Below are 21,806 nucleotides of genomic sequence, written 5' to 3' on the forward strand. Positions count from 1 at the left end.
TCATGGAGGGGCAGAGGTCCCAGGAGGAGCAGCACTGCTCCATGGGTGTGGAGCAAAGCACTGACAACCGAGCTGGGAAAACAAAGTCCTTGGGTTAATTTTGGTTCAGATAGAGGAAAAAAAAAAAACCAAACTAAAAAAACCCCCACAGAGGTGGTTTTCCTTGTGTTTAGAAAAGATTTCTATTTATTTCCTCTTTTTTTCCCCTCCCCTGATTTATAAATATGCCCAGCAGGCAGGCAGCCAACCCAGTTCCCTTCACTCTTCTTCCAGTAAAAACCATTCCTGCCCTTTGCTCGAGTTCCCACTTCCCCAACTCCCCACAGCCCCCAAAAATCGCTGCCAAAAATAACTTCAGGCCTTTCCAACAGTCCTGTGCTGGAGCCCATGGACTGGGCAAGGGGTTGGAGAAGGGAAAAGAAGAGGAGAGAAGAGAGGGAAATTCTCCTTCAGGCTTCAAACTCGAACTCGAAGTACTGGGGATCGAAGTAGTGGATGCGGACGTAGCCATCCTCACCCCCACTGCTGTAGCTGCAGGGAGGAAAGGGAAAAGTCAGGAACGCTGCTGGGAGCAAAGAATGGGAAGTCTGGCCTCACCACCCCCTCCTGAAACTCACACAGGAATCACAAAGTGGGGGGGAAAAAAAAAATTATGTGGCCAAAGTGTGGGGCACAGTGTGAGTGAAACCCTGGGCTGGCTCAAAATGGGAGAATTCAGGTGCTGGTTCCATTCCCACCACAGAAACCCTGTGAGTGTGGTCATATCCCAATTAAAAAGTGGGATTGGGTGGTCTGGGGACACTGCAAGATCCCCAGGGAGCCTCTCACCTCTTCCCATCAGGGTGGAAGGCGACGCTGTTGATGGGCCCGAAGTGCCCCTTGACTCTGCCAAACTCCTCCTCAAAAGCCAAGTGGAAGAACCTGGCAGGAGGAAGGTTTAAATTGTCACAAAACCACAGAATGCTCAAAAAATAAAAACAAAACAAAAAAAAAACCCTCAAGGGCTTCTCCAGCACTGCCAACTTCCCCAAAGGAAGGGAAATGCAATCCTTGGGATGTCAGGAGTGCTCGGGGTGAGGATCCAGACCAACCTGGCCTCGAATTTGCCAATCCTGGTGGAGGTCGTGGTCACATCCATGGCCTCCTGCCCTCCACCCAGCACCACCTGCAGGAGAGAGAAACCAGAGAAATCCCAACCCTTCAGTGCTTCCCTCTGGGATTTAGGGAATCCCGGGATCACTGAGGTTGGAAAAGACTTCCAAGATCGAGCCCAACATTGATTCCCCACCTTGAAACCAGTTTGGAGCAGTGAGTGCCAGGTCCAGAGGTTCCCTGGAGACCTCCAGCACTTCCCACTAATCCCACAAATCCATCAGCAGCCCTCCAACCCTCAGAGGAATTCCCACCTCCCTGACACATTTGACCAGAGAATACAAAACTTTGTTCCCAGCGTGCCAGCAAAATTCCCCAGGCTCATTCCCCAAAATTCCAAAATTCCCCAGGCTCATTCCAGAGCCCTGGTTTTAGGCTGGCCTGGGAACACCCCCAATGCAGGAATCCCAGGATTAGTCTGGATCAGATTGAGCTGAGGAAGCTCATCCTTACGTGGTCAAAAATGGGGGAAAGAGCAGCAGAGTTCACCGGCCGCTCCGTCCGGAACGTCTTCAGGTGCTCCAGGGATGTGCAGTCAAAGAGCTACGAGGGAAAATTAATGAATTAACTCATGAATTAACTCTCACAGCTCCAGCTGCTGGGCCTTATCTGCATGGATGGATGGATGGATGCTCCCTCTGCAAGTTCAAATCCCAAAAATATTCCCCCAGAAAGGGAAATCTTTTGCTTTCCAGAGGTGGCAAATTGGCAAAAAAAAATAAAAATTTCATTTTCAATGCCTGGCTCTTAACTTAGCACCTCTCCTTTCTCACTGAACATTCCCAAGGTGCAAAACCCCCTCTGAGCTGAGATCCTGCCAGGGAATCTCCAGAGGCTGCTGGAAAAGCTCACCTTGGCTGTGTTATCCTTGGAAGCTGTGATGAACATGGTCATGTCCCGGGAGGTCTGGATGTCGTTGATTTGCTTGGTGTGCTCCTTGATATTCGACAGCTGCTCCCCTGACTGGAGGGGAAGAGGAATTTTCAGGGAGCTGGGAAGTGATTCCCTCATTAAAAACAACATGGAATGGAATCCTGGAATGCTTTGGGTGAGAAGGGAATTTAGGAATGGATTCAGTTCCACATCTCTGTGCTGTGTCAATTCCAGCCTCGCTCAGGGGAGCCTCCTGAATATTAAAATGAGTATTTAAATCCTCCTTGCTGAAACTGCTGTTTGCAGCCCCAAACCCCACATTCCAGCCCTGATCCCCCTGGGAATGCTGCTCCAGCCTCCCCCAGGCCCTGACCTTGGCACTGAACTGGTTGAGCTCCCCGTTCTCATGGCCAGCAATGATGAACTCCCCGAGCGGGCCCCACACGGCGCTGGTGATCTTGGAATCGCTGCAGGGAATCTTCATGTAGGGCTCGTTGTTCTCTGTGGGATGGAGGAATGAGGCAGCCCAGGGGGACTGGAGCCAGCATTCCCAGCCCCCTGAGATCCCAGGGGCAGCTCACCAATCTGGCTGGGGTCCCTGAGGTCGAAGAAGCTGACGAAGCACTGGTATCCCATCTGCTTGTCCGTGGAGAACATGATGATGTTGCCTCCAAAGTCGAAGCCACACGTCCTCACGGCCGAGCTGGTCTTCACCAGGGCCAGCTGCTTCCCTGGGAGCAGCACAGGAACGTTGGGATCATTGGGAAAGGAGGGCAGGGACAGCCAGAGGGGCTGGGAGCCACCGCTGATCCACTCGGGAATCACTGCAGGCTTTCCCAGATTTTAGCGTGGTTGGAAGAATGGAATGAGTTGGGTTTGGATTGGAAGAGTGGAATGGTTTGGGGTTGGAAGAGTAAAATGAGTTTGGTTTGGGTTGGAAGAATGGAATGAGTTGGGTTGGAAGAGTGGAATGGTTTCCAAGCTTTTACCAAGGAGTGGTTTGGGTTGGAAGAGTGGAATGATTTGGGTTGGAGGAGTGAAATAGTTTTCCAGCTTTTCTCATGGAATAGTTTGGGAGCCTGGAATAGTTTGAATTGGAAGACTGGGATGTTTTTCCAGCTTTTAGCAAGGAATAGTTTGGGTTGGAAGAATGGAATGGATTTCCAGCTTTTCTCATGGAATAGTTTGAGCTGGAAGAATGGAATGGGTTGAGTTTGGATTGGAAGAATGGAATGGTTTTCCAGCTTTTCTCATGGAATGGGCTGGGCTGGAAGAGACTTAAAGCTCTCCCAGCCCTGGGCAGGGACACCTCTGGAAGAATTCCTTCCAATATCCACCCAAAACACCAGTGGGAGCCATTCCCTGTGTCCTGTCCCTCCATCCTTGTCCCTCTCCAGCTCTCCTGGACTTCCCCAGCCTGGCTCTGTGTGGGGATGTCCCCAGGCTCAGGAGGTGTCCCCAGGGGGAATTTGGGAATGGCCTCACCTGTCTCACAGTCCCAGAGCCGACAGCTGTTGTCTGCAGAGCCCGTCAGGACGTGCCTGGTGTCCCCTGGGCCACCAGTTAAGGGAATTTCAGCCCCAAATTCCACAGGCTGGGCACCCAGGGAGTGTTTCTGCACAGGATTAAAATGGGATTTTTTGGGGAAAAATCCACCCCAGGAAAGGCAATGCAGAGCCCACTGCAAAATCCCACAATTTTCCCGTGAAATTTGAAAGAAAATGCTCAGTTTTAAAAAGGGATTTTTCTGCAAAATCCACCCCAGGAAAGGCAACAAGTTCCCACTGCAAAATCCCACAAAGTTCTCATGAAATTTGAAACAAAAGGCTCATTTTCTTGCATTTAAGTAATTTTTCCACACTTTTGTCTCTACTGCCCGTGGAAAATCTTCCCAAACATCCAAGAAAGCAGCAAAAAGCACAACAAATCCAAAAATCCATTGGGATTTTATCCCAAATCGCAGCAAGGCAGGAAAATCACCCAAAAGATGAGGAAAAGAAGAGGCGGCAGCAGAGTGAAATGTTCCTCTTTGAGAGGAAAATGAGGAGCAGCCGGGAGGAACCAGCGGGAATGAATCAGCCACTAAAATATGGGATTAAACCGGTTTTTGGGATCAAAGGATACAGTCGGCATCCACACACCACACAGCTCCCGTGTGCCCATTGTAGGTTCCCAACCTCTCCCCATTCACCGAATACCAAACATTGACAATCTGCGAGGAGATTAAAAAAAAAAGATAAAAAAATTAATCAACGATCAGCGCGTTAATTACGGCGCGTTAATTACCTGGGGTGGGGAGCACTCACGGGATCTTTGGCCACGGTGAAGAGCAGGTCTCCCTCGCGGTTGTATTTGATCTGCGTGATGGAGCGCTCATGGCCCTGCAGCAGGATCGGCTTCTGCAATTAACGATTAAATAACAAATGAGCGACGGGAGGGAAACGCGGCTGAGGCCGGGGGGCGAGCGTGGCCCCCGGTCCGGGACTCCTGGGACGCGGAGGGGCGGCCAAGCCACAGGACCGGGGACGTGGAGCCGCTAAATCATCGCTGGCGACCACAAACCGCGACCCCCGCGCCCGCGGCGATCTCGCTCTCACCATGGCGGCCACGCTGAGGCGTGAGGGGGGCAGCACTTCCGGGTTGGAAGCGGAAATACGTCACCGCCTCAATAGCAACAGAGAGACTTCCGGGTAAACCAGGAAGTGCTACGGCGTCGCCATGGCGACCCTGGGTAAGGGGAGAGCGATGGCGGCGGGGAGGGTTTGTTTGGGGAAGGGGGAAAGCGTGGCTGGGGGAGCGCTGAGGGGCTGTGAGGGCTCAGGGGAGGTTGTGGAGAAGGGGTCGGGCTGCGACCGGGGCAGGGATGCGAGCACGGAGCGGGAAGGAGTTTAGGGATCGTCCCGGCTCCAGCGGGGGCTGCTCCGAGCTCCCTCCGGGCCGGCTTTGGGCACTCCCAGCCCGGGCTGCGGCTCTGAGCAGTTCCCGCTGTTATAAATGAGAAACAAAGGTCTCGATATTCAACAAAATTTAGATTATTTTATCTGATACAGACGGATCAAGCGGCACTGAGGAAGGTGAGGGGTCACCGCCCGCTCCACCGAACCTTGGTTTGCAGCCTTTTCTTATACTGTGGTTTCTCATAATCAATAATTTTTGGTTTTTAGCTGTCATAATTTTGCCAGGTGAGCAATAAACATCGAATAAACATCCTTACACAAATTCACAGAGTCTCCAGTGATAGTCAGGCTCACAGATAACCACCAGCGAAATCTGGAAGTCTGGTTTTTGTATTTAGGCAGCATTGATCAAACAAAGGCAGGACGGACTATGGGGAAATCTGATTTTGCAAGCTGGTAGTAGATACAACTTACCTGCAAAACATAATATCCACAACAAGTTGATTAAAACCACAATGATTTAATCACATAATTTCCTTTACCTCGTGCTCGCGCTTCACTTCAGACCTCGGTATTGTGAATTATAAGGACGCGGATATTTTAACAATGATCTCACCGCTGTTCCGCAGGGCAGGGCGCGGCTGTGGCGCTGGTGGCCGCGCTCTGGGGCACCAGTGGCCCCTTCCTGAGGGTGGCAGCGGCCACCACGGAGCAGCAGCCGGGCAGGGGCCGCCTGGGCCAGCTCCTGGCAGAGCTGCGAGTCCTCAGCCTCAATCGCAAGGTGAGAGCCCGTGTCCAAATAACCCGTCAGTGATCGGTGCACTGGCTTGTGCATGGCGGTGTTAATCACGAAAAATTAATACCATCATGGTAATCGGTAATTAATACCATGGCGTTTTGGTATGGCATAATTTATAATCCCTTTTAACTGCATTTTTATATAATATAATCCCGTAATAATAATTAATACCTTACCATTTTGGTATGGCACAATTGATAATTTTAATTTTTTTAAACTGCATTTTTATATAGTATAATCCCTCAGTTTATATATGCACTGTGTAAATTATATATAAATAGTAATGTGATAAATATATTATAACACAGGCCTTAGCATAATATTAAAATAAAGACTGTTATAAATAACAAATTATTGGCTTTTGCATGTTGTTATTAATCACGAATATTTTGGCATGGTACAATTTTTATAATTCCCTTTGAACTGCTTGTTGGTATAATAGAATCTGTCAGTTTATGTATGCACCATAAAACATATATAAACAGTAGTGTGATAAATACATTATATCAAATGATGAATAATAATATGCAAAAGCTAATATGTAACAGGGAAAGCCAATGATTACAAAGTTATTTATAGGAACCCTCACCCAGATTTGTGTTTTCCTGCAGTACCTGGTGCCCTTCCTGCTCAACCAGGCTGGATCCCTCCTCTTCTACCTCACCTTGGCCTCCACAGGTCAGTCCCTGCTGCTTTTTTTGGGGTGGGTTTATGGGATTTTTGGCAGGATCAGAGCTGTGGGTCGGTGACTGAGCCAAACACCAAACAGCTCCTTTGGAATAATCAGAAATAAATCAAATTTCTCCATTTTGAACTTGTATTTCAGACCTGTCCCTGGCAGTGCCACTCTGCAACTCCCTGGCTTTGATTGTGACCTTGGTGACTGGGAAAATCCTGGGAGAGGACATTGGTGGGAAAAGTGAGTCCCTCTTCCAGCATTTCCTCAAGAAACCAGCTTTGATTTGATTGATATGATTTTATTTGATTTATAATGTGGGGGCTCTGCTCTGAACACACCAAACACCCCACAAGGCTTTGGGGTCAGAGCAGCTCTGGCTGCAGGACCTAAAAGGGAATTGAAACAGATTTTTGGCCTGGGCTGGTAAATTTAAAGCCTGTTTTAAGCTTTAAGAGTTTATAGGCTTGAGCTTTTCTCTCAGGAGATATTTAACTGAATAAAAGGTTTTGGAATAACTGAACCCTGAATAAAATGCCCACCATGGAAAAGGAGTGGCCTAAAAGCCTCCAAATGTCCACCCACCCTACTCAGGTGCAGGAAAAAACAGGAAATTGGAAAGTTTCAAAGTCCAGGAGCTGGGAAAGAAACCTGAGGTTGTTGTTTTGAGGATAATTCCCACTTTCTGCCTTTCTCTCCCCCAGGAGCTGTGGCAGGAATGCTGCTCACCATGCTGGGAATCTCCCTGTGCGTGGCTGGGGCCTGAAGGAGCAGCAGAACCTGATCCAAGGCTCCTCCCCTCGTGGCTGAGGGGGCTCCAGGCTCAGTTTTGGGATGGTAAAATCCATGGATGGCATTCCCTGAGTGCCAGGGTGGCACCAGGCCCATCCCAAGGACAGCCAGTTCTGTGCCTAAAGGGATTTTTGGTGGCTGTTTTGGGACCACAATGGTTAAACTGACCTGTTAGTACTGGAGGGATAAGAAATAGTTAATAAATTATCCAGCTTTAATAAATTATCCAGTGTGACCTCCTGGCACTGATGGATTTTTGATTACCCCAAACCTTTCTGACCACCCCAAAACCCTTCAAGCAGCCCCTCACTGAGCCCAAAGTCCTCTGCCAAGCCCAAACCAAACCCTTCCAGCCACCCCAAACCCACCTGAGCACCCCAAATCCACCTGAGCACCCCAAACCCTCCCTGCTGAGCCCAGCCCAATTTCCATGGATGCAAACCCAGCAGCAGGAAATTGTGGCCACATCCAACACCCTCAGAGCATCAGGAACCACAGGGCTCTTTAATCCTCCAGGATTTGATCCAGGCACAGGAGCAGCCAGCAGGATTTATGGATCAGCATTGTCACCCCCCGGCATCATTTGGGAAGTCCTAAAGGTCCTGTCCTGTCCTGGACAAACCCACTGGACACCTCAGCCATGGACCCACCTGGCTCTGCCCAGGAGAAATCAGGAAGCCAGGCAGGAACAGCTTCAGCATCAGGAAAAGTTTTGTTGTTTTGGGGTTTTTTTTTTATTCCCAAACAATAAAAATAATTCCAGAACAGAAGGATCCACATCTGCAGTGTCCACACAAGGGTCAGGGCAGGGAACCACAGCACCACGTGGGAAGTCCCTTTTCTGAGGGACCTGGAATGTCCCTGAGCTGAAGGAATTGACAAAGCACCAGGTCCTTTCCTGGCTCTGCCCCAGGAGAAAATTCCCAGAGCCAGAGGAAAAGCAGGAATGAGCCTCATCCCTCCCTCCCCACCTGCACAGGAACTCCTCCCCACTCAGCACTTCAGTATTCCCAAAAATCCACCACGTGGAGATCCTGGATATTGCAGAGCCATCCCAAACACGGATTCCCACATGGAATCCACACAGTTCTGTGGGAAGAGCTCATTCCTGCAGGTCCCTGCTGCCTTCGGCCACTCCAGCACCAAAAGCACCAGCTGGAAGTGAAAATCCTTTTTCCACTTGGATCAGCCAAGGAAAACAGGGATCACGTGGGATGGATCCCTGCAGGACACACCACAACCCCCCTGGCTGATGATGTTTGATCCTGCTTGGATCAAATATCCACAAAAGGATTTTCTTCCCACGTTTTTCTAGAGTGAGAAACATCCCAGGGATGCCACTGTCACATCAGGACTTGTGCTGCTGCTCCAGAGCTTCTCCAAACCAATCCAAGAACTCAGGAATTCCAGAGTGGTTGGGAATTCCCAATTTCTGTTTCAGCATCAGGAACTGCGAGAGACAGAGAGAGAAAACCAAGCACTGGTGATGGAATCCCTGTCACATCCACCCCAAATCCCTGGGAAATGGAATGCAGCCCATCCCAGAGATGTTTGGGAAGAGGCAGGAGCAGCCCTCACGTGTTTCCTGCTGGCAATGGCCTGTTGGATCCACAGCAGCTCCATCAGGAGATGCCTCCTGTGGGATTGCAGCTCCGAGCGGGAAAGGCCCTGCAGGTCCGCTGGGATTTCTGCCAAAAAAATGGGAGAAAAACGAAAAATTCCGGATTGTGGGAGAGCTGTTCCAGCTTTGCCAAGATATTCCTGAGGTTTTGTGTCCCTTACCTGGGCTGGCTCCGAGGTGGCTGCTGTCCCATTCCGAGGTCACGCTGTCATTGTCCCACTCCTGGCTCAGGGCTCTTCCCTCCTTTCCCAGGCTTTTATCAGCACCAGACCCCAAATTTGGGGGTTTTGGGGGCTTTGGGGTTGTCCCACTGGGCAGGGGGGCTGAGGAGGGGATGTTCCCAAAGTTCCCAGCCCGTTCTGCTCCAGGGGGATCCGGCTTCTCCGGGGTTTTTTTGGGAATGGTCTCATCCTTTGCAGCCTCCCCTGCATCCAAGGGCTTTCCTGGGGAGGGCTGCCCAAAGGAAAACAGAAAAAAAACCAATACAGGGAGGGGGGAAAAATATGAAGAAAGTATTTTAAAAATCAAGAAAGTCTAAAAGAAATTATGAAAAAATATGAAGATTAACAGGAAAAATATAGAGAAGATATAAAGAAATATCACAGAAAATATTAAAATACACAGAAGAAAATCTATTAAAGAAAATACAAAGGTCTGGAACGTGGCTCTGAGCCATAACAAAGATTTTCCAGGGCCAGGACAGGTGGGACCAGGGAAAGTGGAATCACCTGGGCAGGGTCAAGACAGGGCAGGGGCACAAACTCGGCACCTTTAAGGGGCTACAATTCCTGGGAATGTTCCCCGGTCCCCATTCCCGGGAACGCTCCCCCCGTTGCTCACGCACCTCGGGATCGAAGCGCGGCCGCTGCAGAACGCGGCCGGTCCAGCGCAGCTGCCTCAGGTCCCCCTCGATCTCCAGCACCACGGCCTCGAACTCCTCCCGCAGGCCCCGGAGGCGCCTCCGCAGCAGGAACCCCCTGGCACAGGCCTGGCACGGCCCGGGGGCAGCGCTGGAACCGGCACCGGCACCGAGCGCGGCCCGGCCCGGCCTGGAGCATCCCCAGTCCAGACTGCCCCGTCCAGATGTGCCCTCAAGGCCCTTTCCAGATGTGCCACCCCAAGAGTCTCGTCCAGATGTGCCCCCCATAGGTCCCATCCACTTTCCCTTCCCTTCCCTTCCCTTCCCTTCCCTTCCCTTCCCTTCCCTTCCCTTCCCTTCCCTTCCCTTCCCTTCCCTTCCCGTCCCCCAGCCCTGTTTCTCCCCCGGCTCTGTCCCGTACCTGCAGCCGGGTCACGGAGCGCAGGAGCCGCCGCCGCTCCTCGGCCTCAGCCCCGTCCCGCGGGCCCAGCGCGGCCGCCATGGCCGCGGCGCCGCCTGCTGACGTCATCGGGCCGCGACCGCCGCCGCCATGGCGGGGGGGGCCCGGCCGGGCCTGGTTGGGGCGCCCGGGGATGGCGGGGAGCGGGACAGGGACAGGGACGGGGTCAGGGCCCCGCGTCCTCGGGGTCCGAGCTCTCGGCCAGGTGCAGCTTCTGTCTGAGAGCGGGTCAAGGGGAAGCGCCAGCACCGTCACTGTCACCAGTGTCATTGTCATTACTGCTGTCGCCACTGTCACTGTCACCACTGCCACTGCCACCATCATCGCTGCCATCGCTGTCACTGCCATCACTGTCATCACTATCACCACTGCTACCTCCATCACTGCCACCTTTCATCGCTGCCACCATTGCCACTGTCACTGCCACCACTGCCACTGTCACCACTGCCACTGTCACCCCTGCCACTGTCACTGTCACCAGCCAAGGATACATGGAGCTGCTGAGCTCTTCCAGCTGTGGGAGCAAAGGGAAAGGCTGAGGGTCCAGAGGGGACCCCGGGGGTGTCCCAGCGCTGGCAGGGGACAGAGGTGACACTCACGTGTGCCAGCAGCTGGTCCAGGTTCCTGTCGGCCGCCGCCTTCTTCTGCTCCTCGGGCAGCTCCTCCACGCACACGTCGAGGCCGAAGTGCAGCCGTGCCAGCTTCTCCTGCATCTCCCGCACGTGCTCCAGCTGCTCGAAGGAGCATTCCTTCCCTGGGGAGAAATCCAGAATATTCCATCACACCCTGCTCCGTGGAGAGATCCATCACAGCCCCAGCCCCTTCCTTCCCTATGGATCCCAGTCCTGATAAAGATCCAGGACATTCCTCCATCCCACCCCTTCTCTGGATCCATGGGAAGGAGCCATCAAACCCCCCAGCCTGTTCCTTCTCTATGGATCAATCCCAACCCTCAGCCCATCCCTCCTTCTCTATGGATCCATCCATCCATCCATCCATCCATCCATCCATCCATCCATCCATCCATTCCCCAGCCCACTCCTCCCCTTGGATCCAGGACATTCCCCCATCCCACAGCTTCCCTGTGCCCGTGGAAAGGATCCATCCATCCCCCAGCCCATTCCTTCCTTATGGATCCAACGTTTTCTCCATCCCACCCTTCCTCGTGGATCCAAAATTCCCCAGCCTCAAAATTCCCCAGCCTGGTCCTTCCCCATCCCAAAATCCCAAAATCCCATCCCAAAATCCCATCCAAAATCCCATCCCTCCTTCCCAGCGGACCCACCCCACTCCTCACCGAACGCCTGCAGCTTTCCCGAGTGGAAGTCGCTGAGGAGGCCGAGCAGCCCCCCCTCCATCTCGCACACGTCGGACACATCCGTGAGGAAGCTGTGCTGGAGCGGGGCCCCCCGGGACCCCCCCGCGCCCGCCCGCGCCCGCTCCTTGCTCGTCCTGCGCGGGGAACACGGCGTTGGCATCGCCCCGGCCGCTCCTTTCGGGGTGCCCCGGTTCCCCCCCGGGTCCCCCCCGGGTCCCACTGACCGGCGGGGCCGCGGTCGCTGCCGGGGCGAGGGCAGCGTGGGCAGCGGCAGCGCGAAGGACGTGCTCTTGCTCGGGGGCAGCGGCCGCGGGGCTCCGGAGGGCAGCGGCTGAGCCAGGCACGGCTTCGGGCTCCGCTTCTTCCTCCGCTCCTCCATGGCCGCAACGCGGGGGATGCGGGGGGTGCGGGACGGGCACCCTGCGAGCGATGGACACGGCGCTGGGAGGCTCCTTCCCCGCACGGAGAGGATGGCGAGGGGAGAGAAGGAGGCTGCCCGGGGATCCCTGGGATTAAGGGGGGACAGACAGGGACACCGGGACCCCCGGGACAAAAGGGGGACAGCGGAAGGGCTCGGTGACCCCCTGGAAGAAAAGAGGGGACAAACAGAGGCACTCACGAGCCGCACCGGGCGCGGTGGAGCGGAGCAGGAGCTCGGATCCCCGTTCCCGGGGGGTCTCCGCTCTCCCCGCGCCCGGAGCATCCCCGCAGGAACTCGGCCCCTTTGTCACCCCCCCTTTGTCCCGCCGAGCAGCCCCGGGCCCCGGGCCCAGCCGGGACGGGGCAGCTCCGGGGGCTGCGGAGCCCCTTTGTCCCCTTTTGTCCGCAGCCTCCGGCCGCTGTCCGGAGCGCCACGGCCGGGACTGACCTGTGCCAAACCCGCTCCGGCCTCCGGGACCCGATGGACACCCCGATCCTACCGGACACCGTCCGCACAGCCTGGGATTTGCATTTAAAGGGAAAGGGAACTTCCTCCAGGCTCTGCCGGACACCGGCTGCCCGCAGGATCCCCGGACCTAGCCCCGGGATCAGCATCCCGCAGGGTCGGGAATCCGGCCCAGGATCCCGGGTCTTTTCCTGCCGCCCCCCCGGCCCTGGGCTTTACCCCGAGTCCCCTCCGGTGTCCCCGCAGTGCCGCGATCGCAGGATCCGTCCGTGCTGGAAGGAGCCGGGCAGGGCCTCCAGCCCTGGCGCAGGGACGGGATTAAACAAGTCCCGACCTCCCCCCCTCCCTTCCAGGCCGAGCGCGGCTGCTCCTGTGAATCCCAGCAGGATTTTAAATCGATCTTGGACATTTTGGAGCCGATGGGGGCACAAGGGAGCAGCCGGGAGGGGCTGGGGGTTCAGACCCCCAGGGCTGGTGGCTCTTGGTGGCTGCAGCAGCGCAGGGAGGGACAGCCACGCTGAGCCAGGTGTTGGGGACAGCCCGATGTCCCCCCTGAGCGGGGACATCCCATCTCCACTGCAGCAAAATGTCCCTCCCAGCCTCCCCCACCTCATTCCCACTGGGAATGCAGGAGCAGAGCTCTGGGACACAGGGAAGTTGATGTGGCCGCCCCACAGCCCAAAATCTTCACTCCCGTCCTGGGAAATAAAGAACGAGAGGCAGCAGAGGCAGCAGCGAGGTTTGGGAGTGTTTCTATTGGATACAGGATACACACGACAGCCCCCGCGGGGGTTTCTGTACCGTAAGAGGGGAAAGACGAGGAAAAAAAAAAAAAAAAAAAAAGAAGGAGGTTTGGTGAATTTCTAAGGGGTTTTCCTTTTAATGAAGTCCAGATCCCGGCAGCAGCCCTCGCTCAGCCCGGCTGCTGGGAACGGGGCGGTGCCACCCGGCCGGGGCTACATTCATGGATCATCCCGGAGGAACCGCGCTGACAGCGAGGGGCTGGAAGACAAAGCCACCACAGCTCCAGGGATTGTCCCAGTGCAAGTCCAGCCACGGCTCTGTGGAGCCTCAGAGCCCGGCCCTGCTGCCTTCCTTAGATCTGGATTCCCTGGAGGAAAAGGGGACGCGGAGGCAGGTCCTGCATGGAGGGGAGATGTGAGAGCAGCTGTGGGGCCAGAAGAGAATCCCAGACGGATCCACTGGATACATCCACGGCGGGGAACGTCTCCAGCCAGCCGGCTTCAGCTTCCAGCACAAGGAAGGCAATGCTGGGAATAAAGTCTGTCACAAAGAGAAGCTGCAGCGAGGTTTGAAGCGAGTCGAGTCTTCCAAAAGAAAAGCGAAATGACAAAGTCTTGAGAAATTCAGGAAAATCCCAAAACCCGGTGCCAGCAGGTCCCACGTTCTGTCCCTAAACTCCCTCCCAGCACATCCAGGCCCCGCCGGGTGAGGCAGCGCTGGGGAAATCTCTTCCAAGCAGAGAGGGAAAGCACAAGTGGGGCTGGGAGAGCACAGGCACGCCCAGGCAGGAAGGAGCAGTCCGGGAGCCGATCCCGCTGGAGCAGCAGCTCGTGGAGCACACAAAGCTCTGAGGTTTGATCCTCCTGGAGTCCCAGCTCCGTGGATGCCTCCGGGGCTGGGGCAGAGGGGCTCGGGGGCACCTCCCCAATCCCTGTGCACAACGATGCAAAAACACTTGGGAATTAGACCTTTGGATTAAATGTTTAATACACTTTGTGCACGTGTGCGTTCAGCAAAGAGGCAACTGTGAATCGTAAGGCGGTTTTGAGACATTGGCAGGGCCTGGGAAGAGCAAAAAAATTCCCGGGGGTGGGACCAGGCACCCCCTTTCCTGCTTCTCCTTGTCCCCAGTCCAGACACAGAACCCATGGAGAGGAGGGGAACGGCCTCTTGTGCCCTCAGCTCACCACGAGCTGCCAGCAAGAGCCAGTCCAGGAGCTCCCTCCTGCCTGGCAGAGGGAAGAGGGAGAAGCCAGCGCTGGGAATGCTCTGGAATTCTCCCAGCTCTGCTTTCAGTCCAGGGTGGAGTCGTTGTGATGGTGGAGGAGCGTCCCTTGTCCCTGTGCCCTGGGACTCTCCTGAGCCTGCCAGGGACAAGGTCCTTTAGGGAGAGGGATGAGCAGTTGAGGCTCCATCTTTTCAATATTCACACAGGCAGGGAGCTGGCTGGGCCCTTCTGCTTCTCATGGATATCCATAAAATGTTGCCCTGCACATTTTCATATATATATCTCATATATATATATATATATATATATATAAAATCTTAAAAAAAACCCTCCAAAAAACCTAAACTAGGAAATCTCACATCCCCAGGAGGGCTGTGTCCTGTCTTTTCCCACCTGTGCCAGGACAGGCAGAGTGGAATCTAAAAGCAGCTCCCAGGTCACCCTCCCTCAGCCCAGCTCCGTGCCCTGCCCTGGGCTCACTCCGTGCCCTCCTCAGTCCCGCTCTGCCCCGCCCCTGCCGTGCTCAGTTCTGCCGCCATTCCCGCGGGATCCGGGCTCTGCAGGGCCTTTCCCGAGCTCAGGGAATCCTGAGGAGCTGCCTCGGAGCTGTCCCGGGATGGCTCCTTCAGAGGCTCCACCAGGTCCGTGTGGGCACACAGGTCCTGCACTTTCTTGTTGAGGTCGTTGCGCTCCGTCTGCAGCGCCCGGCAAAGCTTCTCCAGGCGCTGGATCTTCACCTGCAGCCCCTCCAGCTCCTTGTCCCGGAGGGTTTTCTGCAGCAGAGAGGCACAGAGGGAGAGATGAAACCCCAGAGGGATATCAGGGGAGAGCGGCAGGACGGGGGGGATGGTTTTAAATGGAGGGAGGGCAGGGTTCGCTGGGATATTGGGATGAAATTCCTCCCAGTCCGGGGTAGAAGCTGTGGCTGCTCCTGGATCCCTGTAAATGTCCAAGGCCAAGCTTGGAGAAATTTGGGATAGTGGAAGATGTCCCTGCCCATGGAAGGGGGTGGAACTGGATGAACTTTAAGGTCCCTTCCAACTCAAACCATTCCATGAGTGATTCTAGGGAAACCTGAGGGGAAAATCCCCGTGACCAAGCAAACCTTCAGCACCCAAATCACCAAGGAGCTTCTTTCTCCCTTTGCCCCCACAGAGCACCAAGGCAGGAGCTGTCCTGTCCCCATCCCACCCCTCCCCAGCTGCTCCAGAGCCTCCCCTCACCTCTTCTGCCATTTCCAGGAGGGCCTTGTTGCTGCTCTCCCAGCGGGAACGGTACATGGTGGTCTCCTTCTCCAGCTTCTTGATTTTCTTGGTCATCTACAGAACCACAGGAAAGGCACAAATCCACTCACAAAACGTCCTGAGTTGGGAGGGACCCACAGGGATCAAAGTCCAACTCCTGGCCCTGCTCAGGACACCCCAAAACGAACAAACCCCAGGGAGAACATTGCAGGGACATCCCACCTGTCCTCACGTGTCACCCCAAGTTTTGGGTGTACACCCGAAATTAACTGGAATTATGGAGCTGGGGCTCTTCCAGCTCCCAGCAGCACGAAGGAAAAAGCGTCACCCACCTTCTCCATCTCCTGTTTAAACGTTGTGAACACTTCACTGCTTTTGGAAAGGGTGTTCTGGAATTCCTCAAACTTCTCTGTGTACAGAGCCAGCTGTGGGGAGAGACAGGGAGCTCATGGCAGAGGGGAGAGGCCAGCCAAGGGCTGAGCTGCTGCCCTGGGACACCGACAAACAGCAGGAGCTGCTCTGCCAAAGAATTCTGTCCCAGGGAAAGTTCCTCAGAGCAGAGTGTTCTACAAACACCTCCTGGCTGATCCCATGACTGCTGGGAAACAATCCCTGAGCAAAGCCTCAGCTCACCAAAACCAAAGCCAGGAGGGATCCTGCCCTTCTGCTGGCCAGATGAAGGAAATTTGGGTGGTTCAGGGAGGGAGGGAAACCCCCAAACAAAGCGGGCTGAGCACACAGAGCAGGGGGCTCACCTGCTGCTTGAGGTGGGTCTCCTGCTGCTTCATCAGCTCACACATCCTCTGTGATTCCACAGCTTCCTTCAGCAGCTGGGGAAGAGCAGAGCAGTTACCTGGGGATGCTCAGCACGAGAGAGGCACGGCAGGGCTCCTGAAGCAGCCACTGGACTTGCCAAGACCTGGGATAACACCCAGGGATCCACAAGAAGAGGCAAAAAAACGCCCCAATCAACTGCTCCAAGACTTACAAAGTCCTTCTCCCGCTGGTGCCTCTCCTCTGCCTCCTTCAGCATCTCCTGGGCCTGCTGCAGTTTGGCATCCACCAGCTGCTGCTGCAGCTCCTTGTGCTTGAACACCTTGTCAATGTGCTGTGGGGGGAACAGCACAGCTCAGGGAGGATCCAGAGCTTCCCCCTCCCCTGGAGCAGCAGGAGCAGCCTGGCCCTGTCCTCACCCACCTCCTCCCTCAGCTCGTACTGCTCAATGAGCTTCTTGAGCCTCTCTGCCAGCTCCATGTTCTCCTGGCGCAGTTTGGAATTCCTCTCGTTGTGCTGCTCCATCTGCAGCTGGATGTCGTTCAGAGTCACCTGGAAGTGTGAGGTCACCTCCTTCCTCTTCTCCTCCTCCTCCCTGGCACGCTGGACACCCTCCTCCTGCACCAGGGTAAGGAGAAAACTTCCCAAAATGATGTTCCAAACCCATCCAGTTATTCCTCATATCCATCGGGAAAGTGCTCTGAGCTTTCCCCCTTCCCTTCCTTCAAAAATTCTCTGTTCTCCTCAGAGATATATCAGCTTTTACAGAAATGCTTGTACATACAAAATGGAAAAAAAAAAAAAATCTTTGACATTTGGTATCTCTGAACCAACAATCCATGATTAATTTGACAGAGGATAATTCTGAAGACTATTCTGTTTTCTCTTTCTGCAATTTCAAACAGCATCACATGGGCTAAACTGCGTTCTGTGGAGGCATCGTGTGCTCGGGGGATTAGTGAGGGTGTGAAGCTTCACAATGAAATTTTCCTGCAAATTTTTAACTACCAATTCTGACCACTGCTATGAACACTGGCCAGGCTACTGGGAGCCTGGAATAACAACTGGGATACTGCAGGTGACCATGGCTCAACACCAAAATTACAGCACTGCCCTGATGGCAGAGTGAGGGCAACCACTGGCAAAGGTGAACTTGCCCAAATGGCTCATGGAGAGCTCATGGGGAGGGACCCAAGAGCTCGGGGAGGAGCAGAAATTCACCTTGAGGGTGCGGTTGTGCCTCTGCAGCTCCCGGCACAGACTCTCCAGTTTGCTCCTGGCCAGGATGGCCTTGCTGTGCTCGCTCTGCAGGTGATCCTTCTCCTGCACCAGCTGGCTCTGCTTCTTCTGCAGGATCTTCATCTGCTTCTGAGAGTTCCGGTGCTCCTCCAGCTGGGAGAGGGCAGCAAAGGTGTGGGGACAGCAATATGGGGTGTGGGGACAGCAATACGGGGTGTGGGGACAGCAATACGGGGTGTGGGGACACCACAGGGTGTGGGGGCAGCAGGGCAGAGCTGTGCCCCACTGAGGGGACACGAGCTGGCTGTGCCCCGTGTGACAATTCTGAGCACACAGCAGTGACACAGAGCCCAAGGACCTTTCTCCTTCCTCAATTCCCATCCTGCTGGAATTCCATGGAGGAAAGAGCTCCTTGTTCCCCTCAGCACAGGGAAAAACCACCCCCGGACACTTTGGACATGCAAAGGCAACCCCAAACCTCCTCCAGATCCAGATCCATGCTCACAACTCCACCTTGGCTCTGGTTAAACGTGGGATCAGGCTTTGTGTGTGTGTGTGTGAAAACAGATCTGAGCTCCTCTTGCAACCAGATTTGTCAAAATTCCTTCACAAACACCACCAGGCTGGACCCAGCAACACCCACCCTCTCCTGCCCAGAGATCCCAGGACACCAGGGAGCCCCAGAGTGTCCCTGGAATGTCCCTGTCCAAGGCCTCTCATCCTCCCCCAGCCCCAGGACTCACCAGCTCAGCGTATTTCTTGCACAGTGCTGCCAATTTCTCCTCTGACGTGCTCAGGGTGTTCAGGGTCTGCATCAGCAAAGTGATTTCCTTGCCTGGAATGAGACGTGCAGTGGGAATAATGCAATAAATGGGATAAAATGGCTCGACACAGAGTTCTGATTTGGAAACGTGAAAAAAAAAAAGGAGGGACTGAGAATTCCCAGGATTTCACCATGCTGGAAGAACAGCTGGATTTTGGAGGGGAAAACCATCCCTGGGCTGGCTGGAGCCAGCTGTGCCCATGGAATTCAGAGGCTGCACTGGGTGCATTCCTCACCCCCACAGAACAGGAGAATGCTCCCAAACACATTCGAGGCTCTGATTTTCCTGAGGATGATTAGTGTGGGATAAAATCCATTTATCCATGCACTGATAGCCTCAGGCACAGCTGAAGCAGAGAATCCTTCCCTAAATCCTTGGGGAGCAGGGAATCCTTCACCTAAAATCTTGGGGGACACAGAATCCTTTCCCTAAACCCTTGGGGGATACAGAATCCCTTCCCTAAATCCTTGGGGAACACAGAATCCCTCACCTAAACGTTTGGGGGGCACAGAATCCTTTCCCTAAACCCTTGGGGGACACAGAATTCCTAACCTAAACCCCTGGAGGACACAAAACCCCTCACCTAAACCCTTGGGGAGCAGGGAATCCTTCACCTAAATCCATGGGAGACATGGAATCCCTTCCCTAAATCCTCGGGGGACACAGAATCCTTCACCTAAACCTCTGAAGAGCAGGGAATCCCATCCCTAAACCCCAAGAGTGGGGGGAGACACAAAACCCCTCACCTAAACCCTTGGCTTTCTTCTTCTCCTGAGCTTTCTTCTGATCCCTCTCTCCACCCTCCTCTCCAGGCCGGAATTCCTCGTTTCCTTTGGCGTTCTCCTTCTCCCCGTTCATCTCGGGGCCTCCTGGCTCCTGCTCCCCGTTCCTGGGGGATTCACTCCGGCCCTTTTCGGGTTCCTCGGGCTCGGGGGGCTCTCCCTGCCCTCCTTCCTCGCCCTGGTTGTCCTGGCTGGCATCCACACAGTAGGTGTTGAGGATGTCCTCCAGCTGCCGGCTCAGCTCCTCCGAGACGTCGCGCACCGAGGGCCGGGAGGGTTTGGGATCCTCCTGGGGAGCTGTGGTGGGGTGGGAAAAAATGGGAACACACACACAAAAAAAAAAAATTTGGGTTCTCCCCCTTTTCCTCAGCCTGCTGGAGGTTTTTTTTTTTTTTCCTGCCTGGACTTGCAGCAGGATAAGCTGCTTTGTTCCCTGCCCTGACAATGGCGGGGCATTCCCAACAGCCTTTGATCAGCAGAGCATGACCAAGCCTCTGACATCTGTCAGGAGGAAAATTCCCCTCTCTTCCCTCTTTTTTTTTTTTTTTTTTTTTAAGGAAAGCAGGTTGTGTGTGAGATTTTTTTTTTTTTTCCCTCCTCAGAGGAACTGGCAGCTCCAGGGCTGGGTTTTTTAGCATGACAATGGATTTTAAACATGGGTAAGAGCAGCTGGATCTCTGGGATCAAACAGGGATGGAGCAGGCAGAACATCCTGGCAGCAGCCAGGAAAGGGGAACTCCTCTAGGACTGCACACACACAGAAAAAAAGGGAGAAAAAACCCAGGATTTTCTGCCCTGGAAAAGCAGAATTTTCTGGATACAGCAGCCCAGCCTCATGCAGAAAAAGCAACCCCCTGTCTCTTCCCACCCTCACACATTCCAGGGAATGCCAGCACTGCCCACAGAACGTCCCCAGGGGTCCCCCCCACCTTCTGGGGGAGCTGCAGCCTCTGGTGAGTCTCCCTCTTCCAGCCCCATCCCGCTGCTCGTTCTGGAAGGACGTGGAGCTGCTTTGGTCTCCACTCCCTGGTTCTTCATCACAGCCTTTCCACCCTCTCACGCTGCAGGAACAGAAAGGGAGAGGTTTAAGGACATCCAGAGGATTTTTGGGATCAGCCTGGCTCGGGAAGGAAGGAGCCTGTTCTCAGCTCTGTGCTGGGGAAAGCATCTCTTGACTCCCAGTTTGTGTCGGGATAATTCCCACTGGAATCCCCTCCTGGAGCAAGGCAGCACCTTCCAATTCACAGAAAACAAAATTTTCCCACTGGGCACAACCCCCTCAGGCCTTCCTGCCCTTCTCAGCTCTTGGGATTTCAAATCTGGCCCAGAAATCAGAGCCTGCACAGCACAGAGATCAATTCCTACTGAATTCCCTGGCTAAGGAGAGCCTGAAATCCCCAAATCCCAGCTCCCCATCCTCACTCCCTCTGCAAATCCCCAAATCCCAGCTCCCCATCCTCACTCCCTCTGCCTCCGAGGGCTCTGGATGTTCTCAGCCTCTGGCTATGACACTGATTAGGACCCGGGGGTGCTGATTGCTGGTCTGGAGGGGAGGAATGAGCTGTTCTCACATCCCACCGGGGCTCCGGGAAGGAAAACCCGAGGGAAGAGCGAGGGAAGCGCCCGGCCCGTGTCAGCACCCACGCGCGGGACGGGATCCCCGGGACAGCGCCCGGTACCGGCACCGGCCCCGCGCCTCCGGCGCTGCTTTTCCGCTGCTGCGGCTGCAACCGCGCGGCTCCCGGCGAGAACCGGGGCTCGGGGGGTGATAAACGGGGTTTGGGGGAAGAGAACGGGGGCTCAGGGAGTGATAACCGGGGCTAGGGGAAGGGAACCGGGGTTCGGGCGATGATAACCGGGATTCGGGAGCGATAACTGGAGCTCGGGGGTGAAAACGGGGCTCGAGGGCGAGAACCGGCCCCGCAGCAGCCCGGCCCATCGCTCCCTCGGCACCGGCATTCCCGGCCCGTCCAGCCCCGCTCCCCGGGTCAGCACGGCCCGCGGTGTCCCCGTTACACCGGGAACCGGCCCCCCCCCAGCCCCGTTATCGCCCCGGGCGCGGCCCAGCCCCCGGTGCAGCCTCCGCCGTCACCCCCCGGTGACCCCCCCGTTAAAGCAGCCCCGCGCTGCCCCCCTCCCCGCACCGCGGTGACGTCACGCGCGCACCCCGTGACGTCAGCGCCGGCGGTCTGACGCAGGTGTCGCCTCGTTGCTCAGCCAACGGGCGCGCAGGGCCCGGCGCATCGGCGGGGGCGGTGGGTGCCGGTGCCCGGCCGGTGCCGGTGTGGCGGCGGTTGTGGCGGTTCCGGCGGTACCGGCGCTGAGGGAGCGGCTCGGCCCGGGGCCTCCAACGGCCGCGCGTGCGCCCGCCCGCGCCGCCGCCCAATCAGCGCCCGCCGCGCGGGGGCTGCCGGGAAGCACCGGGGAGACGCGGCAACCGCGGCGGGAGGTGCTGAGGGGAACTACAACTCCCGGCGTGCCCCGCGAAAGAAAGGCCACCCGAACTACAGTTCCCAGCATGCTCAGCGCGGGGGTGGCCATAAGAACTACAGCTCCCGGCATGCTCTGTAGGCCTGGAAACAGAAGGGGGAAGGAAACTGACTCATACAACTACCGCCACGTCCCGGGGTTAGGGAAG

The 21,806-nt window shown here is 55.4% G+C and overlaps 4 protein-coding genes across 6 annotated transcripts; 1 reads left to right on the plus strand and 3 right to left on the minus strand.

The window, feature by feature from the left end:
* Window positions 1-163: 163 nt before the first annotated feature.
* EIF3I (eukaryotic translation initiation factor 3 subunit I) lies at window positions 164-4,689 on the minus strand. 3 transcript variants are annotated; one of them, XM_014885636.2, is made up of 11 exons: window positions 4,623-4,689; window positions 4,332-4,424; window positions 4,150-4,237; window positions 3,511-3,576; window positions 2,607-2,756; window positions 2,399-2,526; window positions 2,005-2,115; window positions 1,606-1,695; window positions 1,092-1,165; window positions 829-921; window positions 164-531 (listed from the first exon to the last, which is right to left on the minus strand). In XM_014885636.2, exons 1-11 carry the CDS (start codon window positions 4,623-4,625, stop codon window positions 450-452), a joined length of 978 nt encoding a protein of 325 aa, XP_014741122.1. In that variant the 5' UTR covers window positions 4,626-4,689; the 3' UTR covers window positions 164-449. The 3 variants fall into 3 exon arrangements, 2 of the variants coding, with proteins under 2 accessions (XP_014741122.1, XP_088034273.1); XR_015808243.1 differs by lacking the exons at window positions 4,150-4,237; window positions 4,332-4,424; window positions 4,623-4,689 and adding an exon at window positions 3,796-3,998 and having other exon boundaries at window positions 2,005-2,278; window positions 3,511-3,691; XM_088178147.1 differs by lacking the exons at window positions 4,150-4,237; window positions 4,332-4,424; window positions 4,623-4,689 and adding an exon at window positions 3,796-3,967 and having other exon boundaries at window positions 3,511-3,691.
* Window positions 4,690-4,701: 12 nt separating this feature from the next.
* TMEM234 (transmembrane protein 234) lies at window positions 4,702-7,424 on the plus strand. The gene is made up of 5 exons (XM_088178187.1): window positions 4,702-4,756; window positions 5,552-5,703; window positions 6,333-6,399; window positions 6,548-6,640; window positions 7,102-7,424. Exons 1-5 carry the CDS (start codon window positions 4,744-4,746, stop codon window positions 7,161-7,163), a joined length of 387 nt encoding a protein of 128 aa, XP_088034313.1. The 5' UTR covers window positions 4,702-4,743; the 3' UTR covers window positions 7,164-7,424.
* Window positions 7,425-7,666: 242 nt separating this feature from the next.
* LOC106858793 (uncharacterized) lies at window positions 7,667-12,140 on the minus strand. Its single transcript, XM_014885637.2, has 9 exons — window positions 11,672-12,140; window positions 11,427-11,581; window positions 10,729-10,883; window positions 10,621-10,643; window positions 10,091-10,343; window positions 9,655-9,798; window positions 8,972-9,263; window positions 8,768-8,877; window positions 7,667-8,639 (listed from the first exon to the last, which is right to left on the minus strand). The coding sequence occupies exons 1-9, from the start codon at window positions 11,824-11,826 to the stop codon at window positions 8,538-8,540; spliced, it is 1,389 nt and encodes a 462-aa protein (XP_014741123.2). The 5' UTR covers window positions 11,827-12,140; the 3' UTR covers window positions 7,667-8,537.
* Window positions 12,141-14,039: 1,899 nt separating this feature from the next.
* On the minus strand, window positions 14,040-21,511 carry TXLNA (taxilin alpha). Its single transcript, XM_014885633.2, has 11 exons — window positions 21,335-21,511; window positions 20,098-20,229; window positions 19,133-19,465; window positions 18,306-18,397; window positions 17,545-17,715; window positions 16,747-16,941; window positions 16,538-16,657; window positions 16,305-16,379; window positions 15,882-15,974; window positions 15,529-15,624; window positions 14,040-15,078 (listed from the first exon to the last, which is right to left on the minus strand). Exons 2-11 carry the CDS (start codon window positions 20,204-20,206, stop codon window positions 14,782-14,784), a joined length of 1,581 nt encoding a protein of 526 aa, XP_014741119.2. The 5' UTR covers window positions 20,207-20,229; window positions 21,335-21,511; the 3' UTR covers window positions 14,040-14,781.
* Between the last annotated feature and the right edge of the window lie 295 nt (window positions 21,512-21,806).

This window comes from Sturnus vulgaris, chromosome 24, assembly GCF_052056855.1.
Source record: "Sturnus vulgaris isolate bStuVul1 chromosome 24, bStuVul1.hap1, whole genome shotgun sequence".
Lineage (NCBI taxonomy): Eukaryota > Metazoa > Chordata > Aves > Passeriformes > Sturnidae > Sturnus > Sturnus vulgaris.

What these genes read in the sequence shown, in the direction of transcription:
- EIF3I (XM_088178147.1), bottom strand. Translation starts at nt 3,867, where the DNA reads ATGCAAGAAAATGAGCCTTTTGTTTCAAATTTCATGAGAACTTTGTGG. An exon ending in CAGGGACCCCAGCCAGATTG is followed by an intron (nt 2,527 to 2,606) that starts GTGAGCTGCCCC and finishes TCCATCCCACAG; the next exon opens with AGAACAACGAGCCCTACATG. An exon ending in TTTCCCCCATTTTTGACCAC is followed by an intron (nt 1,166 to 1,605) that starts GTAAGGATGAGC and finishes TCTCTCCTGCAG; the next exon opens with GTGGTGCTGGGTGGAGGGCA.
- TMEM234 (XM_088178187.1), top strand. An exon ending in TCCTCAGCCTCAATCGCAAG is followed by an intron (nt 5,704 to 6,332) that starts GTGAGAGCCCGT and finishes GTTTTCCTGCAG; the next exon opens with TACCTGGTGCCCTTCCTGCT. An exon ending in CCTCACCTTGGCCTCCACAG is followed by an intron (nt 6,400 to 6,547) that starts GTCAGTCCCTGC and finishes CTTGTATTTCAG; the next exon opens with ACCTGTCCCTGGCAGTGCCA.
- LOC106858793 (XM_014885637.2), bottom strand. Translation starts at nt 11,826, where the DNA reads ATGGAGGAGCGGAGGAAGAAGCGGAGCCCGAAGCCGTGCCTGGCTCAG. An exon ending in GGCCGCGCTTCGATCCCGAG is followed by an intron (nt 9,264 to 9,654) that starts GTGCGTGAGCAA and finishes TCCTTTGGGCAG; the next exon opens with CCCTCCCCAGGAAAGCCCTT. An exon ending in CCACCTCGGAGCCAGCCCAG is followed by an intron (nt 8,878 to 8,971) that starts GTAAGGGACACA and finishes TTTTTTTGGCAG; the next exon opens with AAATCCCAGCGGACCTGCAG.
- TXLNA (XM_014885633.2), bottom strand. Translation starts at nt 20,206, where the DNA reads ATGAAGAACCAGGGAGTGGAGACCAAAGCAGCTCCACGTCCTTCCAGA. An exon ending in ACCAGCGGGAGAAGGACTTT is followed by an intron (nt 16,380 to 16,537) that starts GTAAGTCTTGGA and finishes GCTCTTCCCCAG; the next exon opens with CTGCTGAAGGAAGCTGTGGA. An exon ending in AGACCCACCTCAAGCAGCAG is followed by an intron (nt 15,975 to 16,304) that starts GTGAGCCCCCTG and finishes CTCTCCCCACAG; the next exon opens with CTGGCTCTGTACACAGAGAA.